This window comes from Psammomys obesus, unplaced genomic scaffold (genome assembly GCF_907164565.1).
Source record: "Psammomys obesus unplaced genomic scaffold, mPsaObe1.curated_primary_1811, whole genome shotgun sequence".
Lineage (NCBI taxonomy): Eukaryota > Metazoa > Chordata > Mammalia > Rodentia > Muridae > Psammomys > Psammomys obesus.
Window position 1 is genome coordinate 1,950,702 of NW_026594216.1, and position 23,234 is coordinate 1,973,935.

General features: G+C 46.1%; 1 protein-coding gene across 2 annotated transcripts; it reads right to left on the reverse strand.

Annotated features, from left to right (window-relative positions):
* Window positions 1–13,724: 13,724 nt before the first annotated feature.
* LOC129684858 (glutathione S-transferase Mu 4) lies at window positions 13,725–21,347 on the reverse strand. Of its 2 annotated transcripts, none has more exons than XM_055618095.1 (8): window positions 21,257–21,347; window positions 20,883–20,958; window positions 20,421–20,485; window positions 20,065–20,146; window positions 19,866–19,966; window positions 19,084–19,179; window positions 18,892–19,002; window positions 13,725–17,450 (listed from the first exon to the last, which is right to left on the reverse strand). In XM_055618095.1, the coding sequence occupies exons 2-8, from the start codon at window positions 20,890–20,892 to the stop codon at window positions 17,361–17,363; spliced, it is 555 nt and encodes a 184-aa protein (XP_055474070.1). In that variant the 5' UTR covers window positions 20,893–20,958; window positions 21,257–21,347; the 3' UTR covers window positions 13,725–17,360. The 2 variants fall into 2 exon arrangements, with proteins under 2 accessions (XP_055474070.1, XP_055474069.1); XM_055618094.1 differs by lacking the exon at window positions 21,257–21,347 and adding an exon at window positions 21,164–21,249.
* Window positions 21,348–23,234: the final 1,887 nt, after the last annotated feature.

The window sequence follows — 23,234 nt, forward strand, 5'->3', positions numbered from 1 at the left end:
TGTTTCCAGGTTCTTGCCCTGGTACCCTCAAATGACGGGGTGTAAAGAGAAAGTGTACCCTACATATGCCCTTCCTCTAGCCAAGATGCTTTTGGTCACGGTGATGTATCATGACAGTAGAAATTAAATAGGACAGTGGGTGAACTGGAGGTTCCCCCCTGTACTTTTTTTGTTTATTTTTAGGGGGGAGGTTTTGTTTTTGTTTTTTTGAGACAGGGCTTCTCTGTGTAGCCTTGGCTGTCCTGGCCTCGCTTTGTAGACCTGGGTGGCCTGGAACTCCCAAAGATCCACCTGCCTCTCCCTCCCCACCCACTGTACTTTTGATTCACAATTATCTTGAAGTTGGTGGTGTGGAACACTTTTATATGCTCACTAGCCATTCACATATATTATCTGGGAAAATGTCCACTGGAGTCTATTGTCCACATTTGAATCCAGTGATTTGCCAATATTGTAACTACTTGTTTGTGAATAACATTCTCCTAGGACACATTCAGTTTTCCTGTGCTTTATGATTTCTGTTGGTGCCAGGTGGGAAGGTTGGTTAGTTGGTTGGTTGGTTTTGTTTGAGACAAGGTCCCTCTGTATAGCAATGGCTGTCCTGGAACTCACGCTCCTATCTCTGCCTCTGGAGTGCTGGATTAAAGACACGCACCATCACGGCCAGTGTTTTATCGCTGCTTCTCCATTATAACTGCAAAGCTTTTACAGTGAAAAGGAGAAGGCCTGCAAAGCCTGAATACTGGACCCCATGGAGAACGTTTGCCAGCCTCTGTTCTAGGCCCATGTCCACTTTGGTGTGTGATATAGTATTTTTAATTTCTATACTTAGCATTATCAGAATGCTACTCCTGACCTCATTACATCCTCTCCAGCTTATCTTCTTTGTCTTTTAGTTAAAATTTAACAAATATTGGCTGAAATAATGTGAACTTACCAGTTTCATGAACATTTCACTTCTAAAAATGTTTATCTTACGACCTTTATCTTTTAGTTCCCCATATATTTCAGCAAGCCAGTGCTTGCTTGTTTCTTGACTGCAGTGGATATGAAGACAACAGCCATCAGGGCTCTCATCCAGATGTCCTGCCTGGTACAGGAAAGTCGCAGGCACTGCCTGACAAAGGCCAGAACCTGTGATCCAGCCACTGGCATAGCTACATGCTCAGTGAGTACTTCTGTAATGTGTCCAAGACCTTCATGGACAACTTGATGAAAAATGCCCACAGCATCTTTGACCATACACTGGCACGGGGGCCCAGCACACTAGGCCCGGCCATGCCCAGCCATGGTCTTCCACAGGCAGCTGCAGCCTCTTAATGGGGCTGCTTAGCTGAGAGAGCCTCTGGCGTGGACGCCAGCACCATTGCATGGACGCATTGCTGTAATGCCTCTGGATGAGGCCTTCCTTTTCAGAGCTCTGAGTCCTACAAACAGTTGCATGAACAGGCCAAAACTCCTCTGGAGATAATTTGTTCAGATTCCAAATTTCCCAAACATCAACCAGGTGCCAAGCCCTGCCATTCATATCAAAGATGGAACAGTTCAAAGAAAAAGACCTCTTCTGTAAGAATCTCCAGTTAAGGAACATGGGAACATGGGCAGGGACACCAAGGATCTTATGTGACCCATAGTCTCTACATCCCTGTCACTCAGGCCCTCCTGTGGAGAACAAAACAAAGACCACCCATCCAGTCAACACAGCTGGTCCTGGGAGTCCTGGCCAGTGAGACAAGACACAGGGCAAACATGAGTCAGACTTTACTGGGGATCAGACAGGGCTTAGCTGCTCAGTCTGAGAACCAGGGTAGCAGCATACTGGCAGGTCTAGTTTCTCAGGCCATACTGTGGATTCTGGAGCCAGATGCTTTCCTCTAGGCAGAGGGCTGTGTGGACGCAGAACGCAGACAAGGAATAGGAGAAGACTGGTGAAGAAACAGGAAGCCCAAGGACCAGAGAAATGAAAATCCAAGCTCAGGGAAATGCTGAGAAGAAGAAATGGAGGAAAGAAAAATGGACAAGAGGGGAAACTGGGTTAGGGGAAAGGACCCAATTGTACCCAAGGGCTGGAGCCAGCAGGGTGACCATGAAAATGCCCTCAGGTCTTGGCTTCGTAGTCTTGTTTTGGGGTTTCAAAGGCCATCTTTGCAAAGATTGGTCTGAGGAGGAAGCAGTTGCTTCCTGAGCAATGCACACAGAGGCTAAATGCTACTCACTCATCTAGAAAGGCAACAATCTGTACCCCTGTCTGTACAGAGAGGGCTTCCATTTTGATCCTCTTGGTTCACTCCCCAAGCAAGAAATGCCTGGTCACTGTCAGTTTACACAAACACGCTTGCGTTCTGTTTGTTTGTTTGTTTGTTTGTTTGTTTGTTTTTGACCAGCAGGCTCCTTCTTGACTGTATTTCCACAGTTGGGAGAGACTAAAGCAGGACAAAGAAACCAGTAACATGCCTGTGTCCCTTGGAAAAGAGCAAAGATCTTACCCAGTACCTCAGTAAATCCTGACTGAATGAGGACAGGGATAGGTGGACCAACAAGAAGACAATGGAGTTGGCCTTGATCATTCTCCTAAGGCAGAAAAATCTGAACTTGGAAAGCTGGTAGCTGAATGCATACTCAGTGTGTCCATCCTATTTTCCCAGCCCTGCTAGACAAGACCTTACAGAGCGGCACTGCGCTGGGTGATATCTTTCCAGTAGACTGCCCAGATAAGCTGTGAATAAATCAAAGTTCCGGAGCTGCCTGTACCCAAGAGGCCAGGCCTGGCTGGCCTTGGACTGCAGCTTCCCACACTCTCCCATTGCACTGAGCCGCTAGTCTGTACAGTACAGAACAGATTGCTCACGTAGTCTCCAGGATGAGCAGCCTGGATCAGAAGCAGTGTGTTGAGAACGAGCTGAGAAATACATCACTCTCTGGATGCCTGTCACTTACACACTCCCGACCCACAGCTTTTCCCCTTGGCATAAATCAGGAACAAAGAAGGAACAGACTGTAGTGAATGTCATTTGCAGCAGGAACCACTGGAAGATGTCTTCATCCTCAATATCTGTCCAACAGCACTTGATAATTCTATCTACCACGTAGGTTGCTGTGATGACAAGCTTAATTCAGTAGACATAAGACTTTATTGAACACACGCCCAGTCTTCAATATATTCCAGTCATTCTTCATTTCTCATTTCAAAGAAGGTATCATGGAAAGAGAAGAAATTATCCAAAAGGAAGGAAGGTGAGATCATCTCAAAATGAACCATGAAATCTGAGTATGGTAGCACATGCCCTTAATTCCAGCACTTGGGAGGCAGATCCAGGAGGATCTTCGTGAGGTCAAGGTCTACAAATCAAGTCCAGGACAGCCAAAGCTACACAGAAAGACTCTGTCTCAAAAACAAAACAAACAAAGAAACAAAAGAACCATGAAATCCTTCATGTTTGGGAATGTGTTCAGGTACTCAAATACACAGTGATGGTTATTACAAGTGAGGAAAGCCACATGAGTCTTCTGCAAGAAGCTGAAGGTAAGGGCACTGAAAACTGGTAAACTGTTGGCTATTCCTCAGCCTCATCTCCCTTCCCTTTTCCTCATCCCCTGCAAACCATAAGTGATCCCAAAGAATTCACAATAGAGCGCTATCTTCTCAGGATGCCCTCCAAGTACTCTGGGCTTCCATTTCTCCTGAAGCACAATGTCACTATCCGCAGACATAATGTGTCTCAGAATGGTGTCCATGTATTAAGGTGGAGTATCACCATGATTAAACTGCTATTAGGCAATGGGCCAACAGGATACAACTCTGTCCCCTGGTATCTACCACCATTATCAGAACCACTGTGTAACAGACCCAAGACAACTGTGGGCAACTGGCTCTGAACTCTGAACCCTGAACTCACATGAGGCAGAAGCAAATAAGCAAACAACTGAAAACACCTGGGACATGGTCAATGTTCTACCTACTGGTACGGTGGTGGACCTTCAGTACAGTTTCCAAAGAAATGAGATAAACTTGAGAGGACAAAAGGAGACAGTAGAAACATCAAAGGCCTTCGGCTGACTGAGTTGCCTATTGGGAACATCTGCTTATCTCTGTGGGTGTCAAGGACACAGCTCTGGGAAGCCATTTGGGAGGAGAATTGTAGTGACCATTTTGGTTTCTTTAAAAACACAGAAATATTATGCGAATGTGTTTCTGTTTTAATGCCTGGTGTGGGATATGGGGCTGCTTCAGATTGTCCATGGAAGCTAACATTTGTCTTATGTACTAGGAGGGCTGTGATTCTGCCAGCTGAAGATAGTTTCCGTTTGGAATTATGGGAATGCTTAAGAGGGTATAAAAAATGCCAGAGCCCCAAGAGAAGTGTTGACAGCTGCTCCTCTTGCTAATGATGATTCCTGCTGCTGCTGCCATTGCTGTTACTGTTGCTGTTTGTTGAATTGCTGGATTGCTGGCTGGAGTTTTCCTAAAGACAAAGATTGGACCTGCCCCAAGGAACTCAACACCCCTAATCAACAGGAAGTAGACTAGAAATATCTACACCCTTTTTCCCCCTCTATCTTTTTTCTTGCCTACCTGGTGTTGGAGGAAATTGTGGTGGGGAAGGGTGGTGGATATGAAAACCCAATAAAGTATGCAGAAAGCGCAGCTACAGAGAGGGTCCCCCAGCCCCAGGTTCTTCTTCTCACAGTGTGAGTGTGCCTGTGGCTTTAAGCCAACTGCAGGACATGGCTCAGGACAGAACCAGCAGTTAGAACTGGAGCAATTTGAACTCTGTCTATCCTACCAGGGACTGAAGTGCCACTCTGGAGAGTCTGGGATGGATCTGAAGGCTTAGGGGCGATGTCTGGGAGTTGTCATTTAGCAAACTGAGTGTTACTCTGTGGGCAATTTCAAACGCTGTACCATGAGTTCCACAAAGAGGCTCTGGTGACAAAGTGAACCAGAGTGAAGGCAAGAGCAAGAATACAGGGCCACTTCCAACTCAGCGTTGGTGGCACTCACAAAGTCAGGGCTGTAGCAAACCACGGCCAACTGCATTACAGCTGTCATAACCTGATTCTCCATAATGTCCATATGAATCCTCTCTTTCTCTGTCTCCCCACCTGCAGCACACAGAGCACAGACTCACCCTCAGCATCCCACCCCACAAAGCCCAGAGGGATGGTTTCTGTCCTCTACCCTGCAGCCAGCCCCACTCACACTGGTTGTCTTTGTAGGAAATGTGGCACAGGATTGTTTTACCCTGGGTGCTTTTGTGTGACCTATTAATTAAATAGGGCAGGTAAACGGACATGAAAGGTCATTTAGATGGGATATAAGGTCCCTGAATTCCTTCCATGGGTTGCCTACTCAGTGGGTGTACCATGGAAAGCCCTCCATGAGTATAGTGCACACCAAATGGGAGAGGTGGGACACAGCCCGTCACAGAAACACTGTACAACCACCAGGAGTGGAAGCAAGAGAGCAGCAACACTGATCCCAAACCACCTAAGTCAGGTAAGGAGATGAGGTGAGAGCACCATGCCTTCCCCAACCCTTCTCTTCTCTATGCCTACATTGGGAAAGTCCAGGCCCAGCTTGAACTTTCAACACAACCACTGGCTTTGGTCATAGCCAGGAGCTATGATGGATAAAACAATGTAGAGTAAAGATTCTCCTGTGCCCACTCTCCCTTGTTCAAGACCCTCCCAAGAAATCAAGGACAAGAATCCTTGAAACGATAAGCCAGAAGCCTCAAACATCATTTTACAATTCAAGGCTGCAGGAATGAAGACCACTTCCAAAGACCGTGAGCCCTACCTCACTAAAGCTTATACAGGTTTACGTAGCCTCTAATGTGGAATGTGGTCCAATTATAACAGAAGGAAACCCAGCCCTTCATTTCCACTGCCCTGTACTAGAAGACCAACCTCAAGGAGGTTTCTGGAAAGGTATATTCTAGTTCCAGCTGGAAGAGGCCTACGGAGCCCAACAATCAGGGCCAGACATGGTTTGTTGAGCATTGCTGGGTAGAAACTGGGCAAAAGTCTGACAAATAGGATGTCACCACCATTCCCCACGGTGTACCTCTTCTTCTTACAGCTTTTATCTGTGAAGGAAGCAGGAGGATGGTGTGAGCCAGCTGTGAGAGACAACCCATGACAAGCCAGAGATGATGAAACCATGGCAGGGTGACTGCCTTGCTGCCTGGTGAGTCTCCACCTCACAACTAACAACCACCCCTCTACACACATCACACACAGGTTACTCAGCACAAACACAAACGCTCTCGGGTTTGAACTCCCAACAGGCAAAGCTTTCCAGCCACTTCTGAACTGAATCCATATTTTAGAATTCATTCCTGGGTGTTCCCACTCCTCTGAAGTCCCCTCACTCATCCCTCATATGTCCCAGGAATTCAGTGCCGTGGGCTTGGTATGAGCCTCCAGCAGGTGGACCAGAGTTCTTGCTTGTCCTAGCCTTCTGATAGAGCTCTGGGCAGAAGGGAGGCAGGACCTGGCTACAGTCTCCGGTTGGGCTTCTGTCCTACCTTTCTCCACCTCCAGACCTTCCAGAAAGGAAGTACAGGAGCAAGATCCAGGGACCCACTAGCAGGGAGAAATAAAGCTCAATCCAGCCTCGGATTGTCCCAGAAACAAAAGCCAAGGCAGGGCTGGACAGGCCAGCTGGCCACACTGTACTGCCAGTGGCTCTCTAGGCAGCTATGTCCACAGGAGAAGGCAGTATAGCTGTTGTAGGCACCCTTGACAGTCAAAGTACAACGCTGTTCATCATCTTCCTGGCATTGTTCACACTTCACCACCTACTCCCTGCTTTGGCTCTGGGTGGCTCCTGGTGGCTGAGCCAGGATAAAATATGATGCCTCAAGGTGGAGAGATTAGTGTTTCCTGCAGTCTATAGCTTTTTCATAGACACCAGAGGGCAGGCAGGATTCTGCTAAGCTGGGCAACTCAGAGCCACGTATACATAAGACCAGTAGATGTATGAAAAATATTCACTAAACACTGGGAAAACATAAAGCAAAACCACAATGAGATACACCTTCCCCAATGAGAATTGCCATTATCAAATAGAACAAGGGTATCAGGTGCTGCAGGATATTTGATCACACTATGAACCCCAAGATTGCATTATTTGCTGGGGGGCGGGGGGAAGGAAGCTGGTTTTAGTTGTGGTGTGGCTCAGCCTTAGCACACACCTTTAATCCAAGAGCTTTCTGCTTGATAATTGTAAACAGGATTAAATAAAGTCAACCATAGGTCAGGAGGCGGAGCCAGCAACCAGTTGGCAGGGAGTAAACATAGGAAAAAAACTGTGGAAAATAAGAGGAAGCCAGGAGGATGGATAGAAAGGTACACAGGAAGTAGAAGGGAGGGACATTCAGCCTGAAGGAGGTTGTGATGGTGGGGGTGAAGGGGCTTCTTTCTGGGATGTCAGCTGGGGAGGAAGCTCAGCTGGGTGCTTTCTTTGCCAGTTTGAGCTAGCAGGCTTTCACCCCAGCATCTGGCTCCTGAGTCTTTATTAATAAAATCAAACAACTGAGATTTGTTTAAAAAAAAACAAAAAAAAACAATCAGGCTGGTGAGAATGTGGGCAGAAGAGAACACTTCAATACTGCTGATAAGAGTGTGAATTATCACAACCATTATGGAAAACAACCTGGTATTCCTATAAAAATAAAAAATAGAGCCATCATGTGATCCAGCAATACCAATATTGGGTATATATCCACAGGAAATGAACTTACCATGCTAAAGAGTATGACTTTACCATAGCCAAGAAATGGATGTCATCTAACTGATAAATAAATGAAGAAATGGGTTATGTGTGCACCATGGAATACTATTAAGCCATAAAAAAGAGAAAAAAAATCTCCAATCAAATGTCCTAGGGAAACTGGATGGTCACATGCAAAAGATAGAAATAAGATCCCCGTCTCTCATCCTGTGCAAAAATAAATTCCAGGTGAGCCAAAGGCCTTAATGTAAGAGTCCAATAGCTCTGAAAATAAGAGCAAGAATTGGCAGGTGAGAGAGCATCAAAAAGAAAGCTGCTATGCAGCTAAAAGCTACTGCCTCTCAGTAGAGGCAGAAGACACCTGAAGAATGGGAGGAAATCTCCCAGCTGTTCCTCTGACCTAGAATTACTATCCAGAAAAGGAAAAGAATGCAAAAGCTCAGCCAAGCATGACAGTACATGTCTGTAATCCCAATAACAGAAGGCATGAGGATCCCAAGTCTGACCCCAGCTTGGGCTATATAGTGGAATCCTGGTAAAAGAAAAAGAAAAACCATAACAACAAAATAACAAACAAATAATGAATGAGCAATGTGCTGAAAGAATTGCTGCAAATAAGCAGTAAGTGTGTTTTTCAGATGTCTGCCGTTTTTAGTCATCAAGGAAAAGCAAATGAAAGCTACATTAGGATTCCATTTCAACTCAGTCAGAATGCACTTTAAAGATAAAATAACAGGGTCAGAGCGATGGCTCAGCCGTTAGGAGCACTGGCTGCTCTTCCTGCGGACCTGGGCTCCATTCCCAGTACCCACATGGCAGCTCATTGCTGTCTGTGGCTCCAGTTCTAGGGGAACTGATACCTTCATACAGACATGCATGGAGGCAGAAGACAAATGTGTGAGGAATAATAATAAATAAAATTTAAAAAGAAAACCATGTAAAGAAAAAAACGCTGCCAAGAGTGTGGCGGGAACGACAGTTCTACACTGTTAGTAAGTGTGCAAATTAGCACAACTCTATAAAGACTGTGTGCAAGGGATCCTGCTTCATCACTGCACCCCCCCATGTTTGCCGCAACTGTTATCATGGTCAAGTCACGGGACCAGCCTACGTGCACTGCAGCAGATGAATGGTTAAATGAAATGCCAGGGAGTGTGCTCTCCGCCACACTGGGCAGTGTCCTCAGAGGCTTATGGGAGGGAGGTAGAAGCAGGGCTGTGCCTTGAGGGGCTTTACTCTGTCTAGGTTTGCAAGTCTCCCATGAGCCCCGGTTGCATCCTCCTGTGGAGCATTTTTTCCTGCCTTCTGTAGCTGCTGCAGAGGAGAGGCCTTGAGATGCCCGTGTGGTAGAAGGCTCCCTGCCTCCTGCTCCCTGCCTTCCGGGTGTTTGTGGACACCAGAGAGCCAGGGAGTAGACCGCAGGACCACCGCACAAAGTGAAGACACTGCCCACTCAGAGCATCATGAAACAGCTTTTTAATCTACTTAGAAACTGGCTCAGTCATGGGAGGCAGAAGATACCCATCACCTCAAAGGGCTATGTCCTGTGTCCATCTGCTGTTGGACTGACTTGAGTGACAAGAGATTTTTCTATCAAATTTGTTGCTAACTTTTCTGCTACCTTCCCAACAAGTGTGCAATAAACCTTATAGATTTCTTTTAAAAGAAATAAACAAGGATTACTTGAAAGCAGAAGTAATTAGGAATTGGGAAGGGAACTGAGGGAGAAATGGGAGGCTAGGAAAGGGAAACAGTAAGCTGTAAGGAAAGTATAAATGATCAAAGTACAAGGTACTCATATATAAAAATGGCACAGTTAAATCCATTAATTCACATAATTAATATGAATTAATAACTGTAATTAAAACTTTTCTAAAGATTGAAATCTTGTGATGTATTACAATGGATGCAATTAGAGAGGTAAATGCCATGTGATTTCAACCAGAACAAAAACAGTTCATCTCATAAAAGATGAGAATACAGCCAGACAGTGTACTGCACGCCCATAGTCCCAGCATCCAGAAGGCAGAGGAAGGAGGATCATCATACTGAGGGTAGCACAGTCACACACAAGAGTGTGTCTCCAAGGAGGAAGAGAAGAGAGGAGGAGGAAGAGAAATAGAGAAGGAGGAGGAGGTGAGGATGGGGATCATCAGGATCTGAGGAGAAAAGAAACAATGGAAAGAGGTTGTTCAGTGGGCCCAAAGTTGCAGTTAGGAGGAAAACATTTTGATGTGCTGTTGCGCAGCAGGTGACTATAGACAATGGCAATGTAGCGTGTCTATCCAAATAACTGGAAGAAGGGACTTCCGGTGTTTCCGCTGCAAAGAAGTGATATATTAAACATATATCACTGGTTTAAACATTGCACAATATTTAAATGTATCAAAAACATCACATGGTATCCTGTGCATACATATGATTTTTATGTTTTGTGTATGTTAAAAAATAAACTTACGAATCTGTTTTTAAAGGGGAGGCAATAACTGGAGAGATGGATCACTGCTTAAGAACATGTGACTGGAATGCACATCCCAGCATCCATCAGTCTGGTTACAACTGCCTGCAAATGACAGTTCCTGAGGATCTGATGCCCTCTTCTGGCCTCTGCATTTACCTGCAGTCACATACTCATACACACAAACACATAACCATAATTTTAAAATTAAGTCTTTTTAAAATAAAAAACAAGTAGGGGAATATGTTTTTTTGCATGATAAGAAACACACATATTGCTAAATAAAGTTTCATCAAACAAGACCCATAATCATTTCTGTTTTTCATTTGTTTTTATTCTTTTTTATTTTTTTAAAGTGGAAATCTCCATCCAGTATACTACTGGTGTGTACAGGAGGCAATTTGCAGTTCGTGGCACACTTGACAAAACTCAAGGACTTTCTGAACGGTCACCACTGAAAAGTGCTGCAGTGTCTAGTGGGTGGAGGATGGGGAAGCTGACGAATGTCCCACTGTAGGCGCTTGTTTCTAAGCTGTATTTTAATTGGGGTTCCTTATGCCTCTGCCTCCCTTCTCTAATCCTTATCCCGCCTAGTACCTTTCAACACCCCAATACTAGGTAGGAGAGAAAGAAAGTTGGTGAGGAGAAGGGGCAGAGTTCTCCCTGTTTACCTCCAGCTGGTTAGAGTCGTCGGGTTCTTTGGGGCAATACTGTCATCAAGATATCTAGCAGTCCAGCAAACAGCAAATGCAGCTGCAGGACTAACCAGCAGCCTTCTTCCCCCTCCAACCATCTCCACGAAGCATCCTTCTTCTCCTCTTTGTGCTCTCGTATTTCTGCACTGTTAGAGTCCTCAGAGTTAAGCTGACTGCAGCTGGCAAAGACCACACTCCTCTCGAAGCTGCATGAGGCTGTTATCAGCTGTGGACAAACTAAAAGCAGCTCCATATCCCACACTTGGGATTTAAAAAAAAGAAAACCTGTTTGTATAACATAACTGAGGGTTTTTTGTTTGTTTGTTTGTTTGTTTGTTTGTTTGTTTGATTGGTTGGTTGGTTTTCTGAGACAGGGTTTCTGTGTATAGACCAGGCTTGGCCTCAAACTCACAGAGATTCTCCTGCCTCTGCCTCCCAAGTGCTGGGATTACAGGAGTGTGCCACCATGCCTAGTCTGTAACTAAGTTTTTAAAGAAACCAAAACTTCCACTACATCCCACAGCGCACAGCACAGCCTCACAGCCAAGAACCACCCAGTCCAAATGCAGCCAGGACCAGCTGAGAGGACCTGATCTAGTCTGTGAACCACGAATGGCTCAGAAGCCACAGGTGGAGAATTTCAGCCTAGACATGCTGGCCAGTGAGAGGTGGAGCAGAGCAGCTGCTGCCCTGGAAGAGCTGCGAGAGGGAAGATGGGGAGGACCTAGCAGCAGTCTTGCCTGGGGAAGCCCCATGGTGCAGGCTGCACATCAGGAAAGAGAGCAGGAGACTTTACCTTTGTATGGAATAATCTCTCTCTCTCTCTCTCTCTCTCTCTCTCTCTCTCTCTCTCTCTCCCTCTCTCTCCCTCTCTCTCATTTTAGGTACATTGCTGTTTTGCCTGAATGTACATCTAGTGAGGGTGTCAGATCCACATCCTCTGGAACTGGAGTTACAGACAGTTGTGAGCTGTCCTGCAGATGCTGAGAATTGAACTCAGACCTTCTAGGAGAGCAGCCAGTACCTATAACCGACAAGCCACCTCTCCAGCCCCATCATAAACATTTCTTTTACAACTCCTAAGAAATCCTAGGCTGGAGAGATGGCTCAGCAGCGAAGAGCACTTGATGCTCTTGCAAAGGACCTGGGTTTACTTCCCAGGACCCAGACAGCAGCTCACACCCAGCTGTAATCTCCATTCCAGGGGAAGGATGCTCACTTCTGGCCTCTACAGGCTGGTTCACTCATGTGGTGCATTAACACAGAAAATAAACCTATTCCACACAGGGAAGGCCAAAAGTTAAATATATCAGCACACAATGGTTACCATGAGCCAAGGGACAAAATGATGGGGTCACCATAGCAGAACTACTTTCTAAATGCCCAACTACCCTTGCAAGCCTCCCAGATATTCTCTTACCAATGAACTGAGACGATTTTCTCTTTGGACTCCTCCCAAAAGTACTGATAATGAACTGAAACTTACTAGGACAGAAAAAGATATCTTAGCTCTAAACCTTCATCCCATTTGTTCCAAATTGAAAAAGGTCCCCAAGAAATGGAAGTGCTATATTGTTTTATATTTTCTTTTGAAGAGCTTAAGATAGCCTGAATATAACTCCATTTTAAAATAAAGATCTTGACTGGGAACTGAATTCAGGTACCAGGAAATGTCACAGAGTGTACACCTGGCAGAAAACAAAGTTAACTCTCCTAGCAACAGCCTCCTGGAAATATAACAGAATAAATGCTCCATAGAAAATAGAGACAAACTGCCTGGCAATAATCAATGGGAATCGGTTGAGAATCGAGTGGGAAAATTCTCCCCGATGTTTCAGATATGGTTTAGAAAAATAGCCATTGTGATTATATGCCTTAGCCATTGTGATTATGTGCCTCAGAAAAGGTCACCCCGCCCTGCTAAACTTCACCCAATTCTGTAACGCCAAGGCTTGTGCCCCCCTGCTTGCTGCCATGGAAACCCCCGGCTCACAGACTTTCCCTTTAAAAATCCTGTTCACTCAGAGCTCGGGGTCCCACTTCTCTACTGCTGCGCCAGTGAGACTTGGGTCCCGAGTTCGATCGCTCTTGTAATAAAGCTCTCTTGCAATTGCATCGAGTCGTCTCCTGGTGGTCTCTGAGGGTCCCGTGAACCTGGCATAACACTTTATAGACTCTTTCATTACTGTGATTAATTTTTTTGTGTTTGTTTGCTATATAGGATAATCAAGGTTCTCCATGGAAACGGAACAAATATATATATCAATGCATTAGATAAAAGTAATGGAATTATTATGTAATTTTTAATCAGATAGAAGTAACTTATTGACACTAGATGAAAAGATCATGGAGCAGGGAAGTTTCATGATCTCTGCAACTCAGAGAAGCATGGGAGTCAGTGCCATAACTCAGTCAAGTTGAAAGGGCAGATGGGCGGAGGGCAACGCTGTGAGTCTCCACCAAGTCTTAGGGTAGAGAACCTGTAGTTAGATGTCCCCAGACAGGAGAAGATGGAGTAGCCTAATCAAAATAAGGGAGTAAATCCACCCCTCTGTGTTAGAATTGTCCAGACTCTGACTGGTATCAGCCACTAATGGTACGTGCTTTTTCCTTGACAAAATCAAATGCTAAGCTTTTTTGGAAATACCATGTCAGACATGTGAGGAATGATGTCTTGAGATGTATGTGATATCTACAAAAAAATTAACTCTCATTTATGTGACAGGAAACCTAAAACAGAATCCCAGTTATGACACTCCTTAAGGAAACAGGCGTGGATTGCCTTGGGTGTATCTTTCAACTTTCTCCAGGAAAAGACTAAGCAACAGACAGATGAATAAGCAGTTTTTTTATTCCAGGAGATTCACAGATTTTGATTCCTCAGGTGGAAACATGTATGAGCAGTAATTTGCAAAGCGGCCAGGCACATATCTCAAAGCACTGTGAAATGATGAAAGTGAACTGGGTGTGGTGTTGCACACCTTTAATCCCAGCACTCATGAGGAAGAGGTGGGTGGATCTTTGAGTTCCAGACCAGAGTAGTCTACAAAAAAAGATAACCGGATGACGTCGTTGGCCATCAGGTGCCCATGTAGTTGAGAAAGAGGTGCACTCGATTTACTGTTGCCACCAAAAATTAAATTATTCTACATGAAGAGAACAAGATAATCGCTTATAAAGTAGTGAATTGGTTTTGCCTTCAAGTATCTACTCGGTAGTTTATCCAAACAAAATGAATAAAGCCAGAGGGAACGAGAGGATCACGATGCAGGATAGAAGTTTTTCAGTCAATGAAATCCACACCTCTGACATCATGAAGATGGCCAGACAGACTGTACTGAGACTGTATCACTCAGCTTCACAAAGAGGTAGGCACCCATAAAAATCAGATGAGAGTCTGGAGTGAGTAAAACACTTGCCTGCAAACTAAACTACTCATTTTGGTACCCTGGGAGGGTTCACAGTGCTGTTAGAAACCTTGCCCTTGGGGCTGAAGAGATGGCTCAGTGGTCAAGGGCACTGGCTGCTCTTCCAGTCTGGACCAGGGTTCAATTCCCAGCACCCACATAGCAGCTCACAACTGTCTGTAATGCCAATTCCAAGGAATTTGACACCTTCACACTAATGTACACAAAATTTAAAAATATCTTGCTCACACTTAAAAAAAAAAAAAAGAAAAAAGAAAGCTTGCCATCTTCTGAGGCTCATTCTAGGTGTGATTTTAAATCACTTCAAGAGGGCATCGTACAGATGAAGAACTGGGGAGTAATGAATCTGGCACAAGTTCCAATTATTGCACAAATTTAGCAACTATTGTCACTCATTGGATATGAGCCATTCTGCAGGGAATACGCTGAATCATGCACTGTTCTGCTAACTAATGGTGTTTATCATGAGTCATGATAAACTGGCTGTTCACTTCAGGGAAATGCCATATAAGTCTTAAGTAAGTTTTGATGATCTATTTCTGACTATAGTTCTTGAACAAAGTCTTTGCTGATTAGCAATACCATCACTTTGTACTCTGCTGATGGGACAACTACTTTGGAATACTGAAATATCCACCAGAACTGGACATGGACCTGCCTATGGCCCACTCTTGTTAGGAGGGTCAGAATGCTGTTGTCTTTCAAAAGATAAGACTAACATTTTTATGTTGACATTAGCTTCATTTTAATTCTTTAATTATTTCTCTTTTTTCAGATTATAATTGCATAATAATTTCCCCCTTCCCTTTTCTCCCTCCAGAGTGTTCCATATGCCTTTCCTTTTTCTTTAATTGTTCAATAAATAAATAAATAAATAAATAAATATATATATATATATATATATATATATATATATATATATATATATACACACATTCTAAATACATAAATACAACCTCCTCAGTCTATATGTATATTTTCAGGGCTGACCATTTGGTATTGCATAATCAGTGCTCTTTCTTCTCTTTCTTGGAGAAGACTATTTCCCCCACTCTGAACACTCCTTCGTTGCCTGTAGTTCTTTGTCTGGAGTCAAGGCCTCATGAGCTTTCCCACTGCCTACGTTAATATGTCTGCTGGTGTTGTTCTTGTTCAGTTCATGTTTAGGCAGCCATGCTGGTGAGACTTCTGACATTCCTAGAAGACACAATCTCATAGCAAACACCCTGTTATTCTGGCTCTGATCTTTCCACCCACTCTTCTGTAATAATACCAAGCCTTAGGTGCAGGGCTTGAGCTAGAGATAGCATCAGTTGGAACTAGGCTCCACAGCTATATATTTGGATTGGTTATAGTTTTCTGCAATGTTCTCCATCTATTGCAAAGAGAAGTTTCTTGATGAGGAGTGAGGCTAAGTATTTAGAGTGTATTTAAGGATTATGATGGTTTAACAATGTAGCGGCTGTATGTTCACCTCTAAGATCCATGACTTCACTACCCCTGGGCAGTTGACTAGGTTTCCTATACCAGGCATGATTTCCCTCTTGTTGATCAGGCCTTAAGTCTAATTAAAGAGCTGTTGGTTACCATCAAAATATGTGTGCCATTACTGCACCCTAAGGGTTGGCGTGGCATCCTGGTCATTGCTGTGGTTTACAGGCATCATAGCTGAGAAGGATTACTGATTGCCTCCCTCCTTCGGAAGCTTACATAGTACCTTCTGGCACCATGAAAGTTAGTCCTCAGGGATGAAGGTTTCAGGTCAGATCTGGCTTAGGGGTTTCTGGGCCCTGTGTCTGAAGTACATACGGGAAACCAATGCCAATAGAAATAGCCTGTAATTTCTGGAAGTCTCCTGGAAAACCCTGACCAACAACTCAAGAGGTTGGTCATGACTGGTGTGGTTTTTGTTCAATAGCCTTTGGCTCTTGAAGGCAGCACTGTCAGCCCAAAACAACCTTATTTTAAGTCTGAGTGGGAGAAGCTCAGAAAGTACCTCAGGTCGAGGTACAGATCCCTACAAAAGCTTTGACTTGGAGATATCAAGACTAAGGTGGCCATCTGAATCGTCAAAGTCGAACATGTACAAAAGAATCCCATATTACCAGAAACGCTGCATTTCTGAAAGAAGAGCGGCCACCTGAAACCAAAAGTTCACTCTACAATTCTATACCTATCCAAAGTATTGCTGATATAAATGGTAGGAAAGACATCTGAAATCACAAAAACACAGGGGCTCACAGAGGGAAGGGATTAACCAAGACAGTCCCTAACTTCTGTGACTAAGACAGGATACTCTGAAGGCATCAGAGACCCAATAGACAGATCCTGGAGACACATAGATATAACACAGCCATACCACTGTGAGGCAGAGAGGATCTTGGCTTGCTGCTGGGGACTCCCACCAGCTTGGATCCTCACCTCTAAGACTGCATGACAAACCTAAGTAATGCTAGCTTAAAGGAGATCCAAGCTCCATTTGAACTGCACAGAGCCTCCTGCGACTGCCTGCTGTGAGGCTATCAGTTGGGGCCAAGATGTCCTAACCCCTGCCTATCAAGCAGAATCCCTGAGAACTCAGCCTCTGCCAGGGTCATGCTGGGTAGTCCATGGAGGCAGCAGTGAAAGCTGGCAGTGCAGCAGCCAGAGCCAGTATGGCCAGGCCTTCTTTACAGCAGGGACCCAACAGAGTTGGGCAGGGGCGTCATACAGCAGCCATCTCTAGTCTCCTAGCAAGACTGGGGAGCCCCGGGCTGAGCTCTGAGGCAGAGTCCCAATTCTTCACAACAGCACAGCAACCAGCGGGCAAGACTGTCAAGTGGGGGCAGGGCACAGTCATGCTAGAAAGGCACTTTGCTGAAGGAAAACGAGGAGCCTGGGCTTTAAAGGGCATGAAAGGGCAGGGATTGGGTGAAAGAAAAGAGGACACATGACGCTCTGGGGGGAGAAAGGGGGCGGAAAGAAAGAGTACCAGGGCTGTCGGAAGTTCAACTATTCCTGGATCCCAGGTTCCTCACTGCCCCTCCTGCCCTGTCAAGGCCCTACTTATTGCCCCATGTGGCCACCCTTGTATACAGAGGTGTTCTCAGGAAGCGGCTGGTCTTCATGTAGGCAGAGATCTTCTTCAGGCCCTGAGAGAAAAAAACAAAACAAAACAGAAAACCCAAAACTCAGGTTTGTTCAGGGCCAGAGAGGTGAATCAATTTCCTCTTGCTCACACTGCTAGTAAGTGGCACACATCTGGGTTTGGCCTGGCCTCCGTTCCTCCAATTTTGTACTCTTTCTGGGCACTCACTTCCCACCCTCCCCAAGAGGCCCTGCGACCCCATCTACACAGACATGCTCCTCTTGTACACACCAACTCCATATCGCCTGGGTTTGCAGCCCTGAGTAGGAATCTGGCTGGACGAAGGGCCATGTTGGAAGATAGCCCCTATCTCCTCCAGTGGAGGATAACCCTGAATTCATCCAGTGATTCAGCAAAACCAGGGTGAAAGTCTACAGATACGGGCAGGCCAGAAAAGAAAAAAAGCCAGCCTCACTCCAAGCATTCCCTAAGGAGAAAACCAAACTTTCACACCTGGTTTTGAGCCTCACGCAATCCTGTCTCCAGCCTTGATACAGACAGGGACGAGGCTCAATGGCAATTACATGTGCTGTTGGCCTTCTAGCAGGAGAGTGAGCCCCGAGAATATCCCTAACGCAGTTCAGAGCTGCCTGTATCCAAGGGACCAAATTCACATTTAGCCTAGAGCTGCAGCCTTCAGCTCTCCACAGCCTCTCCCCTCCCAAAGACACTCAGCTTGGGCCAAATGATGAGAACCAGCTGACAGCGCACATCACTTCCTAAGGCATGGGAGAGCAAAATGAGCTCCAGACTGAAAAGCCCACTGGACTGAGGCCTCCAGCCCCCGAATTTCTCTCGTGAATCTGGGCTCCCCAGCACCCACGTGGTACCCCACACATCTCCCAGTGTGGTATGATTGATGTTATCTGATACACCTGTTCCCACAGAGGGTATAAGGACCAACTTTTCCTTTCTTCCTGGGTACCACACGTGCCTCATACACAGATCAGGAAATACAAGTAAAAATAAGCATATAATGCCATCTCACAGAACGCGTAGACACTCACAATCAAAAAGAAAAGGAGGGAGGGAGGAAAGCGCGTGTCACACATTTCCAGATCAAATTCTCCAACAGGAACCCCACACAAGTCTCAGCAAGGCAGCCAACAGTTCAAGCACAAGTACTCTCTAACATCCTGGTACTTTGCACCATCTTCCTTTGATTGGCCCTCCTAACCCAGGCTGCAGCCACTACCTACTCTCCTGGGGAGCAGGAAGTCAGCAGGGATCCCAGCTCTACTGGGGCTGAAACCTTGAGGAAGCGACCCTCTCTCCCACCCTCCCACCCTCCAGGAATGCTGCAGTGATGGGAGATGCTCATCACAGATTCCAGCAGAAAGCGAGTGCTCAGCAGTATCCACCACTTCTTTTTCACCTCATCTCCAAGCCCAAGAAAACATCAAGGGAAAGTTGACAGCCAAGAGGAGGGAGGCTCAGGGCATCACCTCAAAGCGGGCCACGAAGTCCTTCAGGTTTGGGCACGCATCCAGGCACTTGGGTTCAAATATAAGATGCAGGTCCAGGATATCATAAGCAAGAAAATCTACAAAAGTAATCTTCGAGAGGCCAAGAATGAGCAACCATGAAAATCTGACCCCCTGGAAAGAATGACAACTCCCAACTTCTTCTCTTTTTACCTTTTCACCAACAAACCATGTCTGCTTTCCCAGGAACTGTGAGAAGAGCTTCATCATTCCAGGGAGCTGCTCCAGGTACTCTGCCTTCAGTTTCTCCTGAGGCAGAAAACAGCTGTCACCATGCAGCTTCCCTGGAAGAATGACCCAGGCCAACAGTATTATACATGGCCCTAAATGGCCAGGGGTGGGCAGCCATCTCCACTACACTGGAGGTGGAGTCACTGTCCAGGCTTTGATTTACTTATTAGACTCCTTGGTAGCCTGCCCCACCCTTCAAATGCAGGGCAAGAAAAGCCAGGGAAGAGTAAGACACTGTCCAAAATGGGACATCATCATTCCTGATGGCTAAACCTCTGAGTGCCTGAGCACTTTGCAGGAAGTGGGTTAGATGCCAGATGGCATCAGAGAATCCAGAACTAAAAGTACTCAGAGGAGAAGGTGAGAGGTCTGCATGGTAGGTTCCAGAAGAATGAAATATACTTGAGTTTCCCTCGTAAATTGAGAAGTACATAAATTGAGGCTGGAAGGAAGAAAGGAGAGAATGTCTTTCAGGCTGACCCTGAAATAGGTGAGGCCTAAGAGTCTTCATTTTATAGTTCAGTGAAATGGGGACTGCTGGTGATAACACACACACATACACACACACACACAATCCTGGAGGGTAAGTGACTAAGAAATTCAAAAGGGAAATAAGAGCTGTGCAGATGGGAATCTGAGAGTTGCCAACTCCTGACCCAAACACTGCCTGGGCCAGCCCAGGGTGGGAATTGGATAAGACTCACAAAGTCTGGGCTGTAACAGACTCTGGCCAGCTGATTGGAAACATCCATAGCCTGGTTCTCCAAAATGTCCACACGGATCCTCTCCTCCTCTGTCTCCCCACCTGCAGCACACACAGCACAGACTCACCCTCAGCCTCCTGCCCCAGCCAAGCCCAGGGAGATGACCACCATCACCCTCCCCGCAGGCAACCTCACTCACACAGGTTGTGCTTGCGAGCAAGGTAGCGCAGGATGGCGTTGCTCTGAGTGATCCGGTGTGACCCATCAATTAAGTAGGGCAGCTGCGAGGACAAGCAGAAATGGTCAGATGGGATACAAGGTCCCTTACTTCTCTGTATTAGGACAAACATGTGACCACATGACCTGGGAGCCCCCAAGAACACCCTGCACACTGAATGGAAGAGGTAGGACACAGCCCATCACAGAACCACTGTGCAACCTCCAGGAATGGGAGCAGGAGAGAAGAAAGCATTGATCCCAAACCACCTCAGCCAGGCAAGGAGATGAGGTGGGAGCAACACGCCTTCCCCAAACTTTCCCTTCCCCTCCACCTACATTGGGAAAGTCCAGGCCCAGCTTGAATTTCTCACTCAGCCACTGGCTTCTGTCATAGTCGGGAGCTGTGGTTGATAAGATTACATAAGAAGAAATCAGCCGAGTGTCCAACCCCCTAAGGCAAGGGATCTGCAACCTCACAGTCTGCTCCGGGGATGAAGAGTGGTTGGGACTGAGGGCCCTACCTCTCCAAGACTTACAAAAGGTGTACCAAGCCTTCATGGGAAATGTGATCTCATTTCAACGGCGGGTGGAGGTTTGGGGGGGACCCTCCACTTCCAGGGTTCTGTATGCCATTCAGGCCCAACCCTCTGGGAGTTTCTGAAAGAGGCAGCCTCTAAGTCCACCTGAGGGAGCCTTGTGGTGCGGGATGCCAGGAAAGTAGTGTAGGTCAGAAGTGGGTTGTTAGGCGCCTATGGTCAGAGTTAGGGAAGAAGTCCCTAACCAAACGAACGTCATTACCGTCGCCCATGGTGTATCTCTTCTCCTCATAGCTTGAGTCTGTGTACTCCAGGAGTAGGCGAATAGCGTGAGCCAGCTGGAAAGATAGGTCAGGGACGGGGGCAGGAGATTTCTGTGTGACTGCACCTCCTCCAAGTCAGTTCACACAGGCGCACACACCAGCAAGCACGTGTGCAAGATCCTGAGCTAGACAAGCAAAGGGATTCCTCTAGATCCCTCCCCTTCACAGCTCCCCTCATCTGTGCCCTGCGATCCTTCCCACTCATCAGGTGGTCGCTCACCCCACGGATGTCCCAGTAACCCAGTGTCATAGGCATGGTGCTGGTCCCCGGGACTTAGTCCACTAGCCTCCGGGTGAGCAGCTTTGACTTTACCCTGGTGCCCTGGGGTAGCTGGGCGGGGCTGGTGCCCGATAGGATCTTGCTTCTACCCACTTTGCCCCGCAACACACCCAGCTCCTCCAGTTTCCCCCAGTCACCCACAGAAGCCGAATTACAGAGCTCCACCCCCAAGAGACCGGAAAGCGTACTGCGCGGTTCCGCCTGCAGTCCCGCCCTCATCCTCTCGCAGAGTGCGCAGATGCCGAGCTCTGGCCGACCGGCTGTCTTTGCCAGAGCGCTCTGCCTACCTGCCCTTCTGCCTTCGGGAGTGTAGGAGAGTGAGGCCTCCAGGGGAGTCCCGTTGTGTTGGTTAAGCACTTCATCCTTGGCAAACAAGGATGTGCAGGGCCCTGCTGATGACAGTGGTACCCGGGTGATGTTTCTTTGCCTGGCAGAGAGAAGTCTCTGTTCAGAAGTTCCTCATCTGAGTTCCAAGAGATTATTTCTATCTATCACAGAGAACCCTCTGATTCAAGAAGGTGGATAAATGGAAAATTTGAAAGTTCCTACACGGTCAGGATGCGGGCTCATATTATTCAGGGACTTAAAACGAGTCACTTGTCTCCTAACAGAGGTAGCAGCTTTCTCCATTGTGTGACCGTCTTAACGTACTTACTCAGACCTAAGAACCCCTGAAATGTCGGAGGATACACAGGGCCAGCACATGACACACTCAGGATCAGCTTATGGCAAATGCAACCTAGAAAGATGCCTAAGAGTTCTATAGCTGCTGTTCATGGCAGGGCACACTGTTTCAGACAACACTGGTTTTTGTATGTGTACAAAGACTGTAGTCTTGGGGAGCTGGGCAAGCGGGCTCTCCTTTTGTGCAGCAGGCATCACACGCTGCATTTTGTTATTGCTTTAAGACTCCTACAGGGGCTGGATGGTGCCTCACACCTTTAAACCCAGCACTAAGGGAGGCAGAGGCAGGCTGATCACTGTGAGTTCGAGGCTACACAGAGAAACACTGTCTCCGAGAAAAAAAAAAAAGTAATCACGTGACAAGAATTTTAAGCTCCATTATACTTCTATGGGACTTCCTACATAAATGGAGTCCATCTTTAAAATGTACTGAAGTGTCAGATGACTATCGTTAAAATTCTTACCCATGTTAAGAATGTACTGTGGCCAACTATTATGACAAAAATGTCTCTTACATTCTAAGAGACTGGGACTTTTGCTGGACCTCACAGCAAGAGTTAATCATACACCTTGAAGTCACTTAAGATTGCTATCCTACTGTATACTCAGCCTGTTTGTTTAACTTGCCTTTAAGAGAATAATGTAAGAACAAATTTACTTGCCTTGGATTTCTCATGTGCTAACACATAGCTGTAATCAGGGGGCTTTTTGGTTAGTTCGTTGGTTGATTTTGTTTGTTTGTTTGTTTTTGTTTTTTGTGTGTTCAAAAAGTTGGGTTGGGGGGGTTGGGTTTTGGAGTTTTGTTTTGTTTTGTTTTGTTTTGTTTTTCAAGGGACAGGGTCTCTCTACATATCCCTGACTGTCTGGGCCTATCCTAGAACTCACTATGTAGATCAGGCTGGCCTTAGACTCACAGAGATCCCCCTGCCTCTGCCTCCTGAGTGCTGAAATTAAAGGTGCATGCCACCACACACGTCACCCTAGTCTTAAAGTGTGTACTTGTCTTACTTATTTTTCTACTTCAGTGACAAAGCACCACGACCCAGACAACTTCAAGAAGAAAACGCCCTGCATGTTGGTTTACTGCACTGTTTAAGTTGCCGATTCCCTTGCTTCTGCCTTTCCTACCCATTATCAAGGGTAGAATTATTTCTCCATGTCTCCCAATGTGTCTTTTGATTTTTTTTTTTTTTTTTTTTTTTTTTTTTTTTTTTTTTTTTTTTTTTAGATGAGACCTCACTATGTAGCCCTGGCTGGCCCGAATCTCACTGTGTAGGCTAGGCTGCCCTCCAGCTCATAGAGATCCACCTTCTGGCCATGTTTGCTG

What these genes read in the sequence shown, in the direction of transcription:
- LOC129684858 (XM_055618094.1), bottom strand. Translation starts at nt 21,199, where the DNA reads ATGCCTATGACACTGGGTTACTGGGACATCCGTGGG. An exon ending in GTTACTGGGACATCCGTGGG is followed by an intron (nt 20,959 to 21,163) that starts GTGAGCGACCAC and finishes CTATCTTTCCAG; the next exon opens with CTGGCTCACGCTATTCGCCT. An exon ending in TCTGTTACAGCCCAGACTTT is followed by an intron (nt 19,180 to 19,865) that starts GTGAGTCTTATC and finishes TTTCTGCCTCAG; the next exon opens with GAGAAACTGAAGGCAGAGTA.